This window comes from Drosophila nasuta, chromosome 2R (genome assembly GCF_023558535.2).
Source record: "Drosophila nasuta strain 15112-1781.00 chromosome 2R, ASM2355853v1, whole genome shotgun sequence".
Classification (NCBI taxonomy): domain Eukaryota; kingdom Metazoa; phylum Arthropoda; class Insecta; order Diptera; family Drosophilidae; genus Drosophila; species Drosophila nasuta.
Genome location: NC_083456.1, coordinates 10,930,844 through 10,950,018, shown reverse-complemented (window position 1 = coordinate 10,950,018; position 19,175 = coordinate 10,930,844). Strand labels below are relative to the sequence as shown.

The 19,175-nt window shown below is 35.3% G+C and overlaps 6 protein-coding genes across 7 annotated transcripts; 2 read left to right on the top strand and 4 right to left on the bottom strand.

The window, feature by feature from the left end:
- Positions 1–3,223: 3,223 nt before the first annotated feature.
- LOC132787153 (pachytene checkpoint protein 2 homolog) lies at positions 3,224–5,956 on the bottom strand. The gene is made up of 3 exons (XM_060794066.1): positions 5,805–5,956; positions 5,381–5,741; positions 3,224–5,322 (listed from the first exon to the last, which is right to left on the bottom strand). The coding sequence occupies exons 1-3, from the start codon at positions 5,861–5,863 to the stop codon at positions 4,480–4,482; spliced, it is 1,263 nt and encodes a 420-aa protein (XP_060650049.1). The 5' UTR covers positions 5,864–5,956; the 3' UTR covers positions 3,224–4,479.
- A 134-nt stretch (positions 5,957–6,090) lies between these two features.
- On the bottom strand, positions 6,091–6,763 carry LOC132787157 (large ribosomal subunit protein mL66). The gene is made up of 2 exons (XM_060794072.1): positions 6,582–6,763; positions 6,091–6,516 (listed from the first exon to the last, which is right to left on the bottom strand). The coding sequence occupies exons 1-2, from the start codon at positions 6,676–6,678 to the stop codon at positions 6,146–6,148; spliced, it is 468 nt and encodes a 155-aa protein (XP_060650055.1). The 5' UTR covers positions 6,679–6,763; the 3' UTR covers positions 6,091–6,145.
- A 15-nt stretch (positions 6,764–6,778) lies between these two features.
- Positions 6,779–7,662, top strand: LOC132787158 (protein KRTCAP2 homolog). Its single transcript, XM_060794073.1, has 3 exons — positions 6,779–6,876; positions 6,942–7,242; positions 7,455–7,662. Exons 1-3 carry the CDS (start codon positions 6,873–6,875, stop codon positions 7,570–7,572), a joined length of 423 nt encoding a protein of 140 aa, XP_060650056.1. The 5' UTR covers positions 6,779–6,872; the 3' UTR covers positions 7,573–7,662.
- On the bottom strand, positions 7,076–8,980 carry LOC132787154 (uncharacterized). The gene is made up of 4 exons (XM_060794067.1): positions 8,631–8,980; positions 8,170–8,565; positions 7,843–8,118; positions 7,076–7,788 (listed from the first exon to the last, which is right to left on the bottom strand). The coding sequence occupies exons 1-4, from the start codon at positions 8,763–8,765 to the stop codon at positions 7,693–7,695; spliced, it is 903 nt and encodes a 300-aa protein (XP_060650050.1). The 5' UTR covers positions 8,766–8,980; the 3' UTR covers positions 7,076–7,692.
- A 156-nt stretch (positions 8,981–9,136) lies between these two features.
- LOC132787151 (protein krasavietz) lies at positions 9,137–14,888 on the top strand. 2 transcript variants are annotated; one of them, XM_060794064.1, is made up of 8 exons: positions 9,137–9,244; positions 11,001–11,072; positions 11,132–11,409; positions 11,881–12,019; positions 12,425–12,590; positions 12,900–13,143; positions 13,205–13,547; positions 14,138–14,888. In XM_060794064.1, the coding sequence occupies exons 2-8, from the start codon at positions 11,012–11,014 to the stop codon at positions 14,173–14,175; spliced, it is 1,269 nt and encodes a 422-aa protein (XP_060650047.1). In that variant the 5' UTR covers positions 9,137–9,244; positions 11,001–11,011; the 3' UTR covers positions 14,176–14,888. The 2 variants fall into 2 exon arrangements, with proteins under 2 accessions (XP_060650047.1, XP_060650048.1); XM_060794065.1 differs by lacking the exon at positions 9,137–9,244 and adding an exon at positions 9,878–9,989.
- LOC132787155 (V-type proton ATPase subunit E) lies at positions 14,661–18,861 on the bottom strand. Its single transcript, XM_060794069.1, has 5 exons — positions 18,765–18,861; positions 18,547–18,657; positions 17,605–17,817; positions 16,887–17,213; positions 14,661–16,816 (listed from the first exon to the last, which is right to left on the bottom strand). Exons 2-5 carry the CDS (start codon positions 18,577–18,579, stop codon positions 16,709–16,711), a joined length of 681 nt encoding a protein of 226 aa, XP_060650052.1. The 5' UTR covers positions 18,580–18,657; positions 18,765–18,861; the 3' UTR covers positions 14,661–16,708.
- Between the last annotated feature and the right edge of the window lie 314 nt (positions 18,862–19,175).

The following is a 19,175-nucleotide window of genomic DNA, read 5'->3' as shown; positions in this document are numbered from 1 at the left end:
CGACAAATGGCAGCGACCGAGGGGCAGCAGCGGCACTTGTCCAGGTGCAGCTCTGTCTTGGCCTTTAGTCTTAAGCCCTCGGCAGCATGGAAAACCCATCAACGGTTTGGCCCAATTTTGCACGCTCTTGTCAACTTTAAACTGAACTTTAATAGCTGAGATCTGCATTAAAATTAGATTTTTACAAGCATTGAAGATCCTTTTGCGATCCTGCAGCAAGCAGCGAACGAAGCGCGCCATCAATCAGCTTTTCATTTAAGAAAAGGCAAACTTTTTGTATCGTAGTGAGTCAGATTTATGTCGGAGGACGTATTGTGCGAATAAATTAATTTCGAAACAGAAAACCAAACAAATAGTAGCAAGCAAAATAATGGAAAGAAAGTTTAAATATATATTGGGAAAAGTTTTTATTTTCGCTTGGATTGCGGATGGCAAAAGCAGTGGCAATTCAGTGGCTTCTTGTATGAGAGTCCTGTTGCAATTCCAGGATATATATTGACTTATAAAAATGTCAATATCCATGGCAAGCGCAAACGCGCAAGAAGAAGACGGAGACGAAGAGGAAGAGGAAGCAGCAAAATTGCAATTGCAAGCAAGTTTTTGCTCTCGTTGAGAAATTGTATTTCATTTCATCAAATGAAGAAAAATCGTACATTCTTATAAGGTCAGCAGCGCGTTGTGAACGTTGTTGGGCGTGGAAAAGCCTCGCCGTGGAAATGGGAAATTGAGGCAGGAGGAGCGAGAGCATCCATTGTCGAGTTCTTGGCGCCGCAGTTGCTGCACGTCACTTTGTCACATTCGCATTGAATTTGACATACGACTATGTACAATACACACACATCACAAACACACACACACACACATACAGTCACATATATGTGTGTATGTATTTGACTTGCAAAGGATTAGAGCGAATGCCAATTTTTGAGCATTTTTCATATGCCTTAAGCTCGGGTGACCCACTGCTAAGACTTCCGCTCACATGCCCCTAAGCTAGCTACCCCTTTCACTACTCCCCCACCCACCAGTCATCTCACCACCCATTTCTTTACACAACAGACTCCCCCCTAAGGACTGCATTTGTCAATTCGCACTTACTTCATTTGAGTAAACACATTTGCTGCATTTCATATTTCCAGTCACGTTCTTAGCATAAATAACACACACACACACACACTGACACACACACTTGCATATACATAAAGTACATATGTGTTGTGTGTATTTTAGTTTGACAAGATTAAATCTGCTTAAATTGTCACACAGTCTTTGGGCAAATGCGCAATTACAAAGGCTTTAACTGTATTTCAATCAAATAAAGAATTTCATGATTTCAGCTTTCTAAACTCTTTTCAAGTTGTGTGCACTTTTATTTATTTTTATAGCTAATAAAATTAAACTAACGATTAAGTACAGCAATTTTTAGAGTCATGTTTTTATGAAAGTTATGAAATAGCATTTTAAAAACAGCTTTCTGTAGGAACATTATTAAATCCATTTAAAAAACAAATGCCTTTAATGTAGCACATCGGAAATAATTTTAATAATTATTCGAATGTTTTTAATTTAGCGATATGCTTCAGAACCAAATCTTGACAAATGTCTTAAGCGGAGCATGGAACTAAGAAACAATCGAATCGGAATCAAACAGAATGTCGTTATACATAACCTTAGTTACAATTATTTTGACAGTTGCATCGCTTTTTTTTATACTTGTATCATTATTCAAAGAAACAATAAATTGCTTAATCGAACGCTTGATTAAGATGAAAGAAAAACTTTCAACTATTTGTCATGGTTTTAGTTTTTTCTTTTGTCTATTTTGATGGTTAAAGTTGTTAAATATCTACTCCAAATACACAATGGCTTATAATATGCATTGTATATAAAACTGAAACTGAAACTGAAACTAAACAATTTGAGGCTTGTTTGCAAGAAATTCCGCAAAATAAACCGAGTCCGCTGTTGCCACCACAGGAATTCAAATTAAATGAAAATTGCAACAAAAGTATCGCGCGCGGAGCCTAGCAATAAAATTCAGTTAAACGTATCTTTTTACAGTTTAATATAAACATTAAAGTTGGCAGCAATAAAATGAAAAAGCTTACAATTTACTGCATTATTATTAAGCATGAGGTATATGTAATTATAATCATATGGTTGTTATTAAAATACCTATTTTTATTCAACTTTGTTTATTACCTTGTATTTACATTTTAATTTATATTTTTATATGATGATAGGAAATAAAGAACATTTATAAATTTTGTTTTGCAGCAAAGATCTTTGACTACAAACAAACTGAGAGAACAACTAAATTTCGAGAATGCACTCGATTGGTAGCATTACAATTCGAAACAATAAATATGAAACAATTGCATTACTGAATTGCAAGTAGCTCCATTCTCTCTCTCTCTCTCTCTCTCTCTCTCTCTCTCTCTCTCTCTCTCTCTCTCTCTCTCTACCCGCCTCTCTCTTTCTCTTTTTGTTTGTATCTATCACACACACCAACACACACTTAAAAGGCTTCGGCAGTAACAACAATTTGTAACGAGAATAACAATGCGAGTTTGCAGTTGCATATTGCTAAAATGCAATCGTCCAACACTATTACAGCCCTCACACACACACACATACACATACTCGTATGTATATGCACACACAAATTTATTGAACATAAGCATCAATAGTGGTTCAATTTTCAACCTATTTTGCCTCGGCCTGAACGGCTGCATTTATTTTGCAATTTATGCAAGGGATTCGCTCACAGTTCGCAGACTGCTCATACGCACTGTTGTCCAGCCTTGCTTGCTACTATGTTATGCACAGCACGAGCAATAAAATACTATGTTACATAAATAGAATGTACACGGTTGTAAACTATCAAATAAATAATAATTCGTCGGACAACACATAACACACACACACACACAATAAACAACGTGTTCAAATCAACAACAAAATGAAGAAAAAAACAATTTTTATTCAAAATTTCCCTAGTTAAATATCAGCAACGCCTCTATGCAGATCTTAGCAGAATAAGTTTTATTGTGTGTGCACAGCATCGAATCAATAAAAACGCAATGTTCCGTATTTCAACTTTAACTTCTGTATTGAAGTTGTATTCTAATCATAGTAGGCTTCGAGTTCATTTCAAGTAATTAACACAAAGATTTTTATTTCTAACATTACAAAACATAGTAAAACTCTTTTAACTCTCTCATTTTATTCAAAATTTATTGTAAAATAAAATTTTACTTTTTAAATATACTCAGCCATGAGCAACTTAAATGAAGATTTAAATAATGAAGTCAACCAAAATGTGCTGGAATCAGCAAGCTTAGCGGATTACGAAGAAGGTGCAACCGAATATGTACCGCTCAAAGACATGATACGAAACCAATTGAGCAAAATTTTACGGCAATCTGATGTTAAACGTGAAATAAACCAAATACTTGAATATTTACCTTCGCGGAAAAGAGACGTCGAAATGAGCACGAAATATGTGAAAATGGAAGATTTAGAGAATATTGTCCGCAATGCAGTCATCGATTCGCTGACCTCGCAAAAAATGTACAACAAGCAGTTTGAGGAACGTTTGGAGAAATTGGAGAAAGTGCTGTGGCATCTCAGTCATCGTGTTGACACTATGTCTAATGATGTAAGAGAACTCAGTAGAATTCTAAAACCTCGCGAAGAAGCTGCCATACGCCTGGGCGGCGGAGCAGATTATGAAGCGGAATTACAGTTCATGAAATCAATGCAAAGTAGTTTCGAAATATCAGCAGAAGAGCAGCAGAAGGTGCGTCAAATTCTGGAGGACATCAACTTTGAGGATAAGCCATCAACAAGCAACGACAACAAATACGTTCCACCGAAATCGGACGAAATTGGACAACGTGCCGCAGCCCAGCGGCAATATGACGCAAATATGCTCATGTATCGCAAGTCGCTGGCAAGCTTGGAGCTAAACAATCATTGGGGTCCAAACCGGGAATCTGAAGGCAAAGCATTTGATCAGACCGAGGACGAGAAGTGAATGAATGTGGAGAAAATCACACAGCATTATAATTTAAATAAATATCAACAAAATGTCAACTTACGTGTGTAATTTTATTATCCCCAGCATATGGACACGACGCTAGTGATAAAAGAGGAAGAATAAGATGATTGGGAAAGCAGCGATAGCAACTAGATATGTGTTGTGTGTGTCCTTTGAATGTATATGTATGTGTGTCCAGTGTGTATAAATGTGATATGTATGGGTGGGCAGCAAATAACAAGATTTTACGCTTGTTTTCACATCAAAAACAGGATAAATGAAAGGAAAAATCACAGCATAAGGAAGCAGTGATATTTACACTCTAGGAGTCGGTCTTTACTTTTGTGTTTCGAGTGTTCGTGTTTTTGTTTTTCTTTATAGCAGCGCAAAATGGAAGATTACAAAAGTCGAAAACAAGTTTGGAGTTTAGTTTTTTTTTAGGCTTGTTGCAGCGAGTCTTTCATTAAGTGATGTCTGTCAGTCAAATGTTGTTCCAGTGCCAAAAGCATGGCATCCATAAAATCCGCTAAACTAATCTTCTGATGCAGCTCAAATGAGTCCCGACTCGTGTGCTGAGCATGTGCCAAGAGCGGCAATTTTCGCAGGGTGCGTCCACTTAGTCCTGTGCTGCGCTCTGCCAGCTTTGTTAGCAATCCCTCGGCATCCGCTGCCCTCGTATCCAGATCCTCCATTTCCACAATATGCTTGGCCATCAATTCAACTAGCATTGACTTGTAAATCGAGCGAATCGCTGGCATGGCGGGCAAGCCAATGAATTGACGTATATCCGCGCGATCCAAGAAGGCCAAATCAATGCTATGCGCCAGATTCGATGTCGCTAATATGAGCACATTGGGCGATAATTTGATCTCATCCAATTGCGTCAGCATGGCATTAACAACACGCATCGCATCTCGCGGCTCATTGCTGCTCATAGCGCTCCGCGCATATGCTAATGATTCCACCTCATCGATTAGCACACACACCAAATTATTTTTGTCGGCCACAAGTTCACCAATCTTTCCAAAAATACGTGCCACCAATTTGCCGCTCTCCGAGAACCATTTAGAGAATAAACTATGACTATTGATCTCCACCAGATGCGTGTAGGGAAAACTACTCTGAGTGCGAATGGCCAATTTCTGGGCAAGAGCTTTGCACAGACTTGTCTTGCCAGTACCGGGTGGACCGTGAAGCAATAAGAGACGATTACAGGCAATCACATTGATGTCCACGCTGTGCTGCGAGAAACTCAAAGCGGACAACGCGAATTTAAGCAACTACAACAATGAATATCAAGATATTATAAATGTTTCTGTATAAAAACAATCATCATACCTTCTCCTTGAGTCCCTGCTCGTAGATTAAGTTATCCCATAGGCCTACGTATTCCTTAGCAGGCAGCAAGACATGATTGGCAGCTAGCACACTATCGACATCTTCATCGCCGCCACCATCGAACAGACCCGACTCTGAGCGCATTTCCGGACGCTGTGTCATGTAAAAGTGATACAGGAATTTATACTTTTGGGGATCTTCCATTGTGCCATCTTCTCCGTTGTTTCTCTCCATCAAAATACTCTCCACTTGATCTAACTGCGCATCCGGTGCGAAACTCACATTCCAGCGGAACATTTTTGCCGATTGCAGGTACGCGCTCAATTGAGGCTCGATCGCCGCTCGAAGCGTCTGAATTCGCCTGTATTACAATTATGGAATTTAAATAATTCATTTTTATATTATTATCAGTAATTAAACTCACTGTTCGCTACGCTGCAAACGCACTTCAACATGCACTGTATTACTACAACTTAAAAACATTATTCAGCTAAAACAAGAAACGCGCGGTTTAGGAAAATGTTTTAAAGTAAAACAGAGATAGTGTGACCAAACTTGAAGTTGTAAAATATACGCCAAATTAACGAGTAGTATCGATGTGCAGTACTCGAAATTGCCGGCTCATTTTGATTTTATGGTTTTTGATAGACTGGAATTGCCGTAATATGAATGGATAGATTGTATTATTTTAATATTATACTCAAACAACATTATTCCAACAGTTGCTTATATCATTTACTTCACGAAATAGGAACAAAACGAATATTAGTATCTAATCGTAGACTCCAAGAAGTACTTGTTATATTTGCGCCATCCAAAACGCTTCGTTGGATCCTTTTTGCTCCATGAAGGCGCTAAATTCGGCATAAGACCAGCCTTTTGTGCCATTGTAACAAGTGTGCCCATTTTCTTTTGTTGTCGGTGGCATAATCTTGTTATGCGCCTGGGTAGCATGCAGCCATCAGATCGAACGTATTGCGATAGGATGAGTACATCAGTATGTTTAATTTCCAAGCCTAAGGTGCACTCTGGGCAGAAAGTGCTGTCACAGGCTGGTTTTAGCATCTTCTCTGAGCGTGGAGACACAACATCAACTCCCTCGTAGATACGGGCATTGTTCTCCGTTTTTTCGTGTACTTTTTATAAACAAAACAAACGCAACAAGGTTATGAAACAGCCGATTTTGTTGAATTTTACTCACTTTCTTTTATAAGTACTGATGGGGTTGTTGATATACTACGCGCTTGCCAAAGCGTGCTACGAATCGTTGTGGTTGCTGCTTTTAAAAGCGTAGCCATGTTTTACTTAATATTTTTATAAATAAAAGCAGTTTTTTGACAAACACAATGTTTCTTTCATGTATCGATATAGCGAATCGATATGTCGCGCTCAGCAATCATCGATATATACCAACTTGCCTATTGCAGTTATTATCGATTACTGTGTATATTTTTATGCCGACATATACAGCGATTGATTCCTAGCTTAAAAAATGAGTAAGTTAATTTTTTTTATGGAAACTATAACAAGTACTGTCTCTAACAGAAATTTTTCATAATAGCCGCATCAATTACGACAAAGAGCACGCTCATCTCCTCAATTATCTCCGGTATATTGAGCTTGCTTATATTTGCAACGTTGCGCTTCTACGCACAGTGGTTCAATGACTCGCAATTAAACATTTTGTTTGGCGGCTACTTGTTTTCCTGGCTCTTCATATTAAGCCTCACTTGTATATCAAATGCCGAGATGTTGATATTCGGTCCCGATTTCCAAGCAAAACTTGTCCCCGAAATTATTCTCTGCCTATCGTTGACAGCAGCGGCAGCCGGCGTCGTTCATCGCGTTTGTGCCACAACAAGGTAAGAAAATACAACGCCCCATTGGTAATCAAAAATTCATCATTTCCATCTGTCAGTTCATAAAAATGCCGAGTTCTCTAATTCTGTAATATATAAGAAATGTATTTTCAACTAAATTTTCCCTATAAATCTTATTCAGTTAGCCATATATTTTAAAATCCTGATTATTATTTGGCTACAGATAATGGTCAATATATTTTAATTGGTTTCAGTATTATGTTCTCTTTGGTCGGACTATATTTCATCAATCGAATCTCATCGAAGTATTATAACAATGCAGTGATTGCAGTGGATGCCCCTTTGCGTAAGAGTGGAAAAAAATTCAAATAGATTGCATATTTAATGTATGTAAAATTTTAAAATATATAAATGGAAAAATACATTGTATAAGCTAAAAGTAATAAATGAGAAATTGTATAAGATCAAAACTGTCACATTTAAGTAATGTAGTTACGACGCTGGTGGATCGTTCCCAGTTTCGGAAGCTACTTCATTCGCGGCTTCTGCTAAAGAACTCAAGATATTAAAGTCAATGAAGCGCACCAACTATAAGATAGAACAAATTAAGATTTAATAATAATAATAGGCTGAATAAATTACCATAAAGATCGACTTAGTTTTTTCCGTTTTGTTCTTGTCGTTCATTTTGTTTCGCAGCGTTTTGAACCATTCAGATATTTCAATTTGAGTCTCTACTTGAGGCAATTCAAAACCCCGATAGCCGGCTTGTTTTAAAGCTGCATTATTCGTATTTAGAGCAGCTGTAGCCAAAATTAATCCAAAACTCTTGACGAGAGTATATATTTTGCACAAGGTCCATTCAACCACAATAACATCAACTTTAAGTGGCTTTATCATTTGCCATATTTCTGAAATCTTCCATTTAAAAAAAATTAAAGAAAAATATTTCAGCTGAACTTAACTTACATTTCGATATATATGCATAATTATGTCCGATTCAGGATTGCTCAACTCAGAGATAAATGCTCGCAATAGTCCCAGAGATATCATTTTTCCAGTTTCACTTGCTGTGATCATATGTGGTAGAGCAGTTAACAAATAAAGCATGTAATCATAATCTTTATTGTTCTCCTCAAGGCGGGCAGTGAATTTGAAATTATCTAATAATTCCCTTGTCACAAAGTCAATCATAGTTGGCTTTAACATATCTGCATAATTGAAACATTCATTGAGAAGTTCAAGGCGTACACTTAGTAATTCAAGATCTCCAAGTAAAAGGAGCATAATTGCAACAGTATATAAAGAAGATAACTCTTCCAGACTCAAGTCTTCTTTGAGAGCAATTGTCAAGTGCCCACATAGCTAAAATTAATAGAAGTTCGATTTTTTTTATGCATACATTTTAATGTAAACAAAATTTAATGTACTTTTAGGGAATCCTCCAAAGTCTCCAATTTCTCCTTTAATTCGTCTTTGTTGTAGTAATTATCAAGATTATTTAATCTAGAAAGTACATTGCGCAGTTGGAGGTAATTAACATTTCTTACGCTTGAATCCACCATTACGAAGACTTTTTTGTTTATTTATTCCTTTTTTAATATTTTTAATCTTTCCAAAACAGCTGATGAGCTGAAGTGCAACCCTGAGATTAAGGGTATTTTCCATATTATATTTATTAGTTTGTTAAAGCGCAGAAGAGCAGCTTACAACAGCTGCGAAATAACTTAATAATAATTAGAGCATCAAACACTTAATTTAAAAATATGGAAAACTATTCAAAGATTATAAAATTATCGACTATATCGAATAATACGTAAATTGAATTAATCTGAATTTCGAACGCGTTTGACTATGTGCGGTATATTTTATACTGTGAATGTAGTATAAAAGCAACACTGTATTACGAATGCTGCATTTTTAGTATATTTGGAAACTTAACTTTTGCGGTCACGCTATACAGCACTTCACATTAGTGATTTTCGCACGCACGAGCACGGACTAACGCTAAATTTTCAGCAAAACAGCTTTTTTTGTTTTAATCGTAAGTACATTAAAAATTGTGTAAAACATTAAAAAAAAATTAAAAGTACAAACGTATATCATAAAGTTATACTACCAGCGTTCAATTTTTTAAATGTATGCACGCCCTTACGTGGCGAATATGTATTAATGCTTCTTTGTATTAGCGTACATAAAATTTAAAAGAAAGGTTATAAATACATGGAAATTGTGGCATGTGTATGTGTGTAATTTTGTGTATATACACTTTTGTTAGTGATTCATAATCAATAGAAAATAATCAATTGCTGTTTATCACACTGGCTAAACGTTGTCTAGTATGACTGTACCTATGTACATAATTAAATATATGTGCCATGGGAAAACTGACGTTCGTAGTCATTTAAATGTAGCAACCGAAAACCGTGTAATCTGTGAATTTAAAGCAGTGTTATTATTATAGTATTAAGAAAACGGCTGCTGCAATTGCAAAAAGAAAAGGTAGACAATAAATAAAACCTCGAATTTATGTACACAAAGACAAAGAACACATGGACAGACACTGGCACATGCACATGTGTGTGTGTTGGTTTGAATGGCAATGTATTGCTACAAAATGGCGCCGACCACATGTCGTCGTCGTGTCGTTATCGTCGTTGTCGGCGTCGGCATTCAACGAATTCGTCGTGTGTCATTTGCTTTCTGAATTTCGTTTAACAAAGTGGTGTGCGCAGAACAAGCAAAAGGCGCTCGGTCGTCAAAGCACTTTTAACAAAAAGAATACATATGTATGTACCACATATACATACACAGTAACCAATTGTGATATTTTTTATTAAAAATAGAATTCTTGACATACACTGAATTCAGAATCAGACAAAATTGTTTAAAGTTAATATTGTGAATCAAGCAAAACCATTGAGTAGAAATTTCTGCGGTTTCGTCTCACGCGCTCTCTCTTCCACTTTCAACTGTTGAGTGTGTATGTATGTATGTGCGTGCGTGTCAATTTTAAGAAAGTAGACGGCGCGGCATATTTGGAAAAAACACTAAAATATCTTTAATCAATTACATTCAACGCGAGGTTATACACATTTCAAGTTGCTAGCTGTGCTCAACGACCATCAGACTCACAAATACATGCCCGCATCTTCTAACCTCGCAAACTCACCGCATATATTAGCACACACACGCACGCTTCAATACAATTGAAATACTTAGTATATTAAGGAGGAGTTTGCAAGGCGGAAGTAAGATCTAAGCTAACTTTATTTGCCTTAAGTGAAAGTACGATTTTTAACAGTTTTTGCATTTCAAATATAAACTGACAAGTCACGAAAAAAATACATTTTTATGTACATTGACCTCGTTTACCATCGCTGCGTCGTCGTCGCCAGTAACAAAGTCAACGCTTATGTACATTTTTTCGTAAAGAAAAGAAAGAAAAAGATTTCACTGTTTCTTTTACCCGTTGCTTCTATAGACGAGTTCTCGCCATTTGCCTTTCATTCGCTCTTTCTGCATTATCAAACTGTAAAGATTACACACACATGTATGCGCATGAATATGTGTAAAAAGCACACATAAACACTCGCCGATCAAGCAATTTTTTTTTTAGGTTAGACAGCATTTGCACTCGATTTTCATATTCAACGTGTAAAATGAGCGTTTCCCTTAATTGATTCAGTAGCCTTGTGTGTAACGTCATAAATATATATTTTAACTAGAGTGTAGTCAAATATTTAAAAAATAAAATAAATTTTATTAAACCACTTTTTCTCCCATTTATTCCATTTTAGCAATTTATTGTATGAGTCAAAAAACTGAAAGACCAGTGCTATCGGGTCAACGCATCAAGACCAGAAAAAGAGGTAAGAATTAAATGGTGAATATTATAGAATAGGTTATAATTTGATTTTTCAAAATTTAGATGAAAGAGAAAAATATGACCCAACGGGATTCCGTGATGCGGTCATTGCTGGTCTCGAAAAAACTGAAGGCGACCTGGATCAAATCTCTAAATTTCTAGACAGCGCGGGCAACAAGCTCGATTATCGTCGTTACGGTGAAGTGCTCTTTGATATATTGATTGCGGGTGGTCTATTGGTGCCTGGCGGTTCCATATCTCAAGATGGCGAAAAGCCCCGCACAAATTACTGCATCTTCGATGCACCCGAGGATATGGAATCAATGCGCAACCATGAACAGGTTTGTTATTTTTCTTATATAGAACTAAATCGACTGATTGGATAGATTTGTGCATATAATTAGAACCGGTTATTGGCCTATGCAGATAATCGGTGTCAATATATGCCATAGGATTAGCCACATTTTACTTGTCTTTATTTTGTGTTGAAAAACAATTGCATACAATCTAAAGATTTCTAATGTCGCGACAAAACCAGTCACAATGTTAATATAGTATAGTAAAAGTTGGTAACCTCCCAACGGTATGTGTGCGTATTATTAGAACCGGTTAATGATATTGTTTGTAATCTAATCGGTGTCAAAATATGCAATATTAAACGCCTCATTTTACTTGTCTTTGATTTTCGCTAACATCTCGATTTTTAAAGATTTCTAATGATGCAACAATGATTCATATTTTGCAAAACATTTTTGGCAGCACAATGTATAAAAGTGCCCATACTAACTCTATTATATAATTTTAATTTACAGGTGTTTGTCAAGCTCATTCGACGGTACAAGTATCTTGAGAAAATGTTCGAGGAGGAGATGGGTAAAGTTTTGTTATTCGTAAAGGGCTTTACGCCAAGTGAACGCATTAAGCTTGCGCGCATGACTGCGCTCTGGTTAGGTAAGCACATCTCTCAACTATATGTAAATATATCCAATTTATATATTATAGATATAGTCAACTGTTTTTTGTTCGGGTTTAGTAACTTACTGATGATAAACTCGTTTAGAAAGTTGGCTAAAAATAAACTTACTCTTGGTATACTGACTCTTGCATGTCAAACTATAACCCAAATGCAAAAGCCACGAGCCCAAGGACATGTAATCCTATAGAAAAGACAACTTGAAAGATTATTGACTTTTCGATATTTAATAGACCTGACTAATTATGACCATTATATTTAAAATTATTGAGAAAACAATATAAAACCTTTCCAAATTTGGATTTGAAAATTGATAATAAATTAATTGTTTAAATTCGAGAATTCAATTATTTGTTAAACTAATAAACGGATAATACTTACAGTTAATGGCTCTGTACCGCCAAATGTCTTGCTGGTATTGAACAACGAGCATCTGATCAAGGATGGCATTGCACTCGAGTTTTTATTGGAGCTGTTTTTGACGTTCAAGCAAGAGAAGGGCATTGCATATCTGATTCAGGCGCTTAAAAAGGGTGGACTGGAAAGCAAGTAAGTTTATATTTGCTAAAATTATATATACGAATGGTTTGTGTCTTCGATAAGCAGGCACGAAGAAATATTGAAAATAAATGCAAATTCGAAATGAAATGTATCCGGAATGTTTTTCAGGAAGATCAATAATAATTGTTTTTTGCATCTTTAATTGACATTCCCAGACTAATTGGAATTTAATGCAACTCGCAAATGAACCGTAGCTTCATTTGGGTGCCCATTTCATTTCAGACAAAAAAATTCTAAAATAACTTTATTTGCCTTATACTAAATCCCAAACCATATCTATTTGTATTTCTCTCACAGACTTATGGACTTTTTCCCACCAAACAAACGTACTGAGGAATATTTTAAACAAGTTTTTCTTGACAAAGAACTCAATGAGATAATTAAATTGCATAAGGCGCAGGCTAGCCAAGAGGCCAAACGTGAACTGCAGCAGACTCTCATCGATGATATTAACGACGAGAAGGCTCATAGTGAAATCACTGCAGACATAAAAGAGTTTGCACAACGCACCAACATTCCTGATCATGAGATAATTGTTATTGTAAGTTTCCATCACAATATTGTTGTTGGCTTATTATATAAGATCATTGATTTTGCTTCAGATTTGGTCTACTATCATGTCGTTGGGAGAATGGAATAAGAAAGAGGAGTTGGTAACTGATCAAGCTGTTCGTCATCTGAAGGCATACTGCACATTGTTGCAGGCTTTTGCCTCAACGGATCGTTCGGAACTGGCATTGATATTGAAGGTGCAAGAGTTCTGCTATGAGAACATGAACTTCATGAAGGCGTTCCAAAAGATCATCTTGCTCTTCTACAAAACCGAAGTGTTGTCTGAGGAGATCATCTTGCGCTGGTACAAGGATGGACACTCCAACAAGGGCAAAATGCATTTCCTTGAGCAAATGCGAAAATTCGTCGAATGGCTTCAATCTGCCGAAGAGGGTTAGTATTCATTTCTTTTCTATGTTTTTAATTATATATGTTTATTGACTGCATTGGCAAGTTTTGAGAAAGGCAATGCTTTTATATTGCGTAGCATTATCTTTGTACAAATTTGCAAAAGCAAATGGGTTTTTTTGCTTGCCTCGCTGTCCTTCATTCAATGAACTTTGCAGGCCAATGAAAACCTGGACAATTCGTCAAACTAGTTTTTACTATGCAAGTTATCCTTTTATATGTTTTTAAGATCTTTGTATCCTAACAAAAACTTTCGATAAATATGCAAGAGTAAAAGAATGATTGGGTGTCCATATAACTTATAATACGATAGTTACATTTGGCCAATAATTGTTCGGATAAGCCAACGCCTTAAATAGTCTTTTAATCTGCATACTATGAAACTAATTTAAAATCGGTTCTCTATAGATGAGAACACGAAACCATGAAAGTGTGCAAGAGCAAAAGAATGATTGGGTGTCCATATAACTTATAAACTCATAGTTAAATTTGGCCAATAATCGTTCGGACAAAAAGACAATTCCTATTTTCTTTTTTTTAAGAGTATTGCTAACATTTTTTTGCTTTGCTTACAGAATCTGAATCGGAAGATGAGCAGAAATTAGGCGACTAATAATGGTCCAATATCACCGTCGCAACCAACACCAACCAACAACCATCATTATATTTCGCATAAAACAACAGCCAACCGAACTACACTCCCGTTTGGAATACTTTTCCTAGATGTTAGCAACAAGATCCCCATGCACTCTGCAAATGCGAGTTGAAAGAGAGAGGAGAGTGAATGATAAAGCCAAGCCGCAAAATTCGAAATTTAATGTACACAGTTTAATTTAATTCTCCATCAAATTACTGGATTCATTTTTTTAAATGTGCACTTCAAATTGTTAAATTTTCTTTATTTATGATCAATATTTGAGTGAATTCAACACACAAAAAAAAAAACCAAAAGCAAACAAAGTGTATAAATTGTTTATAATCATCCAATCACATGGTTATATGTGCGTGCGTGTATCAGGGTGGCCCTCGCATGCATAACATATATAGACTGTTAATTTTTCAATTTAAAATCTATAAGAAATGATTTTTAACTAAAACTGGTCAGGAAATAGTAAATGCATCGACAAACGATTTATATAAACACTTGAATACTTTCAAACAAAGACAAAATCGGCGCAATGTCATTCACCAAATGACAAAACATATATATGGGAGGATACCGAACTTCTTTATCGGAATGGAAATGATTAACAAAGAAAATTGCATGGAAAACAAGATATACATAAATATATACAATTAAAATAAACAAATGTAAAACAAGGAAAAGTTGTTTTATTTTTATTTAATAGATTTTACTTGCGAATGGAACAATTTTTTTTATTATTGTCCTTAAAAATTTTCGTTTATATCCGCCTCAACCGTAGTGGTTTTAGAAAATATTTTGTTGCTTATATCTGCCGTATCTGTGCAACTGGAGAACTTTAGATTAAATTTAATGGAGTTCTTCAGTATTCGTTAGGTTTGGTAGCGCGTATTCGAAATGAAGCAATTGACACAAGGTTATTTAATACTTTTCTCAGCCAGCAGTAGTTAATAAAAAAAGCATATCGTGTAAATTTCAGATTACCATGTGAGGTACAACGAATTTGGTTTGCACATAGCACCACCTGGATTACGGGCTAAATAAGTTGTTTTCTTGTGGTTTTGTTTTTGGAAATACTGTTTTTATTCAACATAAATTTTGTTTAAGTTTAAAAGTAATTTTGTTGCATTTATAATTCATTTTACTCGATGTTATATATATGTATATATATATATATATTTATGTAATAATGCATATGCTATTGGTTTTCTTTATTGTATTTGTTGTTATGCTAAATTTGTAGTTACTTTTTTCGTGAACACGCAAACATTTAAATACAATAATGTGTTTGTTTTTTAAGAGCCAGATATGAACGTGCGTTTTAATTATTCCTGCAGATGTGCGACATCAGCGGCAGCTATGTACATAAATTGTTATGACTAATTTCCATTTTCATATAGTTTTTTTTTTTCATCATTTAATCATATGTATATATTTATATATATTTTATTTATGGTTTATATGATTTGGAATTGGAAGCAGGTAAAACATCAGGGCATTTATAATATGTAATTTATATGTGAACAAATTTAGCTACTTGGCCACTTGGCAATACTTCGTTAACTGTTTTCGCGTGCAATTCGTTTTTGGTAACTGTGTGTACTTTACATTGCTCGATCAACAACAGACTTTATATGGATGTTTCATTTTGATAATACAATGTGCCAGTTGCAAGTGCGCAGCCGCACATTACCGACGAGCCAGCGAAATTGAAGGCATTTAATTTCGGTGGGTCGTCGGTAATAATGCTGAGAGTGCGTCTGGTGTACGTTGCAAGTGGCACACGTGCCTCACCGCTGCATCGCACATTGCAGTTTCATTTAATTTGTGTTTAAATATATTTGAATAACATGTCTAAAGAGAAGGATAACAACAATTAAACAGTAATCGAAAAAATAAAAAAATATACAACAAAAATTACAGATACAGAGAAAAGGGGTGGCAAAAACAAAAGATTATAATATTACAGAAATATATTGCAAAGACGCATTCGCATCGACATAACTAAAAAAAAAAATAATGTACGGATCGCAAAAATGTTTTGAGGAATGTTATTATGATTAGCTTAATATTGTTAAACGCCGGTTAGTTCATAAAAACAAACTTTAACAAACTCTTTTTTACGGATTTGAATGCACTTCGAACTTGATTTATCTGTTGAAATATTTTCTAAAATATATTGTAAGTATTTTCATTTTTGGCGAGTATGTAAGTTCATATGCGTTATTAACTCATATTTGTAGCTTACATATCCAACCAAAGGTTCATGTGTGTTTTTGTTTCTCAGTTTCACTATAAAAAGACAACGGCAATAATAATTATAATTAATAGACACAATTTTGTTTAAATAAAGTTCAAGAGTTCAATGGGGATCGTCTCGTTCATCCATTTAGTGGGTGTTCTTATTGTTGATGGTAAACTTGAACTTTTTACTTCTTTTGTTTAATGTATTTGTGGTATTTGCGTTATTGTTTTCTGGTTGATTTTGCACTTAAAGACAAATTTAATCGGTGAATTTGCGATTAACGTTACGACCGAACAGAGCGTTACGGATTTCTGGCACAAGCTGCTGTGAAATCAATTCTAATCTGGACTCCAGGGTATTTGGCACCTGGAAAAATATGAGTTATGCTGCAGTTAGAACGACGTGATCAGAATAATGTACAATGAAAATAACATACCTTGATGCGTCCATTCAATGCTAACAATTCGACACCTCCGCAAGTATCCGCAGCCAGGTATTCTCTCTCGTCCACGAAGAGATCGACATCCTGATTCATATTGGCTTTGTACTGCTCAATGGATGACTGAAGGACAGCCTTAACGAGAGGTACATCGACTTGACGGCAGCGAAGAGTTACTTTGGGTTCCATCACCTGATACAGGCCTTGGACAATCAGTTTGCTCAGAACTTCTTTGTATTCGGCCTCATTCTTGGTGACTTCACCGAGACGTTTGCGTGCATCATCCAGCACACTGCTCACATGATCTTCACGCACTTTAAGCACCTATCGAAATATTTGTAAAACCGTATGTTAGCAAAATTACAAAATTACGTATGCCGGGTCTTAAAGTTAAAGCGACAGTGAGTTGTAGTTCGATTACATTATAATCCAGGTAAAAATAATATGACTTTCTCAAGGTCTGCAACTTAACTGAACGATAATATTAATCTTTATGTAATACTATCAAAGTTCTTTTAGTTTTGTTGTAATTGTTAAAAGCTATTTCTCCACGAAATATTGTAGAAAACACTTGACCTTAACACATTTTGTTCTTCTATTGTCTATTACCGATGATGGGAGAGTTAACTTACGAGATAAAACCTTGAGAAAATCTATTATTGTTAAGTGGTAACTGAGTCAAGAAACCGGCACTTAATAGGAATATTAGACTTACCTTCAAGCGAGCCTGATTGAGCATATTTGAGGATTGGATTTTCTTCTGCAGCTCGACCTGTTTCTCCTTCTTCTCATAGTACTCCATGATCTTGAGACGCTGCTGCTGGACGAGACGTCCCTTCTCAATATTGAACTCTTCTTCAGCTTTGGCATCAATCTCTTCAGCTTTTTCATTGGCCTCCTGCTCAATGAATGCCATCATATGTTTGATCTACAAATGGAATTACGACAAATTAGTAATAGGAATAGTTATATGTCTATATATAATATAATCAATAAATCAAACCTTATTCTAAGCATCATAGGACTATGAAATCCATTTTTGAATCACATAAATAAACATAATATTTACTGCAGCAGGTAAGTCTCTGAACAGCTGCTTCCAAACATGCATTTTATATTATTTTATATGTTTTTAGTTTTAGTTAAAATAATTCAGTGACATTGATAAGGCGCACAGCAGAGCGCATTAATAACCCAGTCGTGTGACAGTGCTGGCAATAGGGTCTTGGTTACGACAGCTGTCTCGCTTTAACACATTGACACAAGTGTAGTGCGTGTCACATGACCAATAAGTATTTTAGCTTTTTGCTGTAAAGAAATCAACAATCTTTTTCCTTCCACCTATTAAAGCGATTTCTTTTGCAGTCTAACTACCATTTTAGCAAACTCCCAATATATTACATATTTGTTTCTTGATTAAGATTAAACATGTTTAAAAATATGCACATACAACGACTGGAAAAAGTTGCGAGTAATATTCACATGACTTTTCACTCGCAATAAGAATCCCATGACTTCGCCATCTTCTCTTGATATCTGAATATTTTTGGCATTAACATTACGTTCACTTGGTAAAACTATTTTGAATTCATATTCGTTGATTGCTTAAAACTCCCAGTATAATTTTATGTTGTGGTTTTGTACACTTGGTATTTACCTGTTTTTGAACATCAGCATCGCTCAAAGCCATTTTGACTGCTTTTTTCTCACTTGCACAAAATCAAAAGGGAAATTCAATAGTTCCGAAGGAATTCACGTGCTATCGTGCCTGAAATAGTTTGAACTTTATATTTAATTTCTTTATTATACAACGTGAATGCAAAAGTTAAAAAATGTAAAATTTAGCACGAGAGAGAAACGGAACCGAAAATATACTTGCAGTGTGAGTGCCTTCTGCCCGTCGTCTAAAATTTTCACTACCACAAATCGATCATATGATTTTTACCTCGTGATTAGTGTGACCATAAATTGAGTTTTCAAATACACTATTTTATGTTACAAATATACCGACCTATCCAAATATACAGTTATAGGTCTGGTTATACTTAATCGTAGAACATCTGTCGGTTTTAAAATCATTTTAGAAATGCATAGAAAACTATTTAATGAATAACTAACAGTTAAACAATTTAATACATATATATTTTGATTTTTCATATTTTTCTATAGCAAATAAAAAGAAAGTATAATGCAGTAACTAAGCGTTGGAAACATCAATACAATATTATTACTTAATTTTGCAAAATAGAGAATAGGGAATATAGTTAATTTTATTATTTTTTGTAG

What these genes read in the sequence shown, in the direction of transcription:
- LOC132787154 (XM_060794067.1), bottom strand. Translation starts at nt 8,765, where the DNA reads ATGGTGGATTCAAGCGTAAGAAATGTTAATTACCTCCAACTGCGCAAT. An exon ending in CTTTGGAGGATTCCCTAAAA is followed by an intron (nt 8,566 to 8,630) that starts GTACATTAAATT and finishes TATTAATTTTAG; the next exon opens with CTATGTGGGCACTTGACAAT. An exon ending in TTATGCATATATATCGAAAT is followed by an intron (nt 8,119 to 8,169) that starts GTAAGTTAAGTT and finishes TTTAAATGGAAG; the next exon opens with ATTTCAGAAATATGGCAAAT.
- LOC132787151 (XM_060794064.1), top strand. Translation starts at nt 11,012, where the DNA reads ATGAGTCAAAAAACTGAAAGACCAGTGCTATCGGGTCAACGCATCAAG. An exon ending in CATCAAGACCAGAAAAAGAG is followed by an intron (nt 11,073 to 11,131) that starts GTAAGAATTAAA and finishes TTCAAAATTTAG; the next exon opens with ATGAAAGAGAAAAATATGAC. An exon ending in GCTTCAATCTGCCGAAGAGG is followed by an intron (nt 13,548 to 14,137) that starts GTTAGTATTCAT and finishes CTTTGCTTACAG; the next exon opens with AATCTGAATCGGAAGATGAG.
- LOC132787157 (XM_060794072.1), bottom strand. Translation starts at nt 6,678, where the DNA reads ATGGCTACGCTTTTAAAAGCAGCAACCACAACGATTCGTAGCACGCTT. An exon ending in ATCAGTACTTATAAAAGAAA is followed by an intron (nt 6,517 to 6,581) that starts GTGAGTAAAATT and finishes GTTTATAAAAAG; the next exon opens with TACACGAAAAAACGGAGAAC.
- LOC132787158 (XM_060794073.1), top strand. An exon ending in CGCGTTTGTGCCACAACAAG is followed by an intron (nt 7,243 to 7,454) that starts GTAAGAAAATAC and finishes AATTGGTTTCAG; the next exon opens with TATTATGTTCTCTTTGGTCG.
- LOC132787153 (XM_060794066.1), bottom strand. Translation starts at nt 5,863, where the DNA reads ATGTTTTTAAGTTGTAGTAATACAGTGCATGTTGAAGTGCGTTTGCAG. An exon ending in CGTTTGCAGCGTAGCGAACA is followed by an intron (nt 5,742 to 5,804) that starts GTGAGTTTAATT and finishes ATTGTAATACAG; the next exon opens with GCGAATTCAGACGCTTCGAG. An exon ending in AGCAGGGACTCAAGGAGAAG is followed by an intron (nt 5,323 to 5,380) that starts GTATGATGATTG and finishes TCATTGTTGTAG; the next exon opens with TTGCTTAAATTCGCGTTGTC.
- LOC132787155 (XM_060794069.1), bottom strand. Translation starts at nt 18,579, where the DNA reads ATGGCTTTGAGCGATGCTGATGTTCAAAAACAG. An exon ending in ATGCTGATGTTCAAAAACAG is followed by an intron (nt 17,818 to 18,546) that starts GTAAATACCAAG and finishes TTCCATTTGTAG; the next exon opens with ATCAAACATATGATGGCATT. An exon ending in TCAATCAGGCTCGCTTGAAG is followed by an intron (nt 17,214 to 17,604) that starts GTAAGTCTAATA and finishes ATATTTCGATAG; the next exon opens with GTGCTTAAAGTGCGTGAAGA.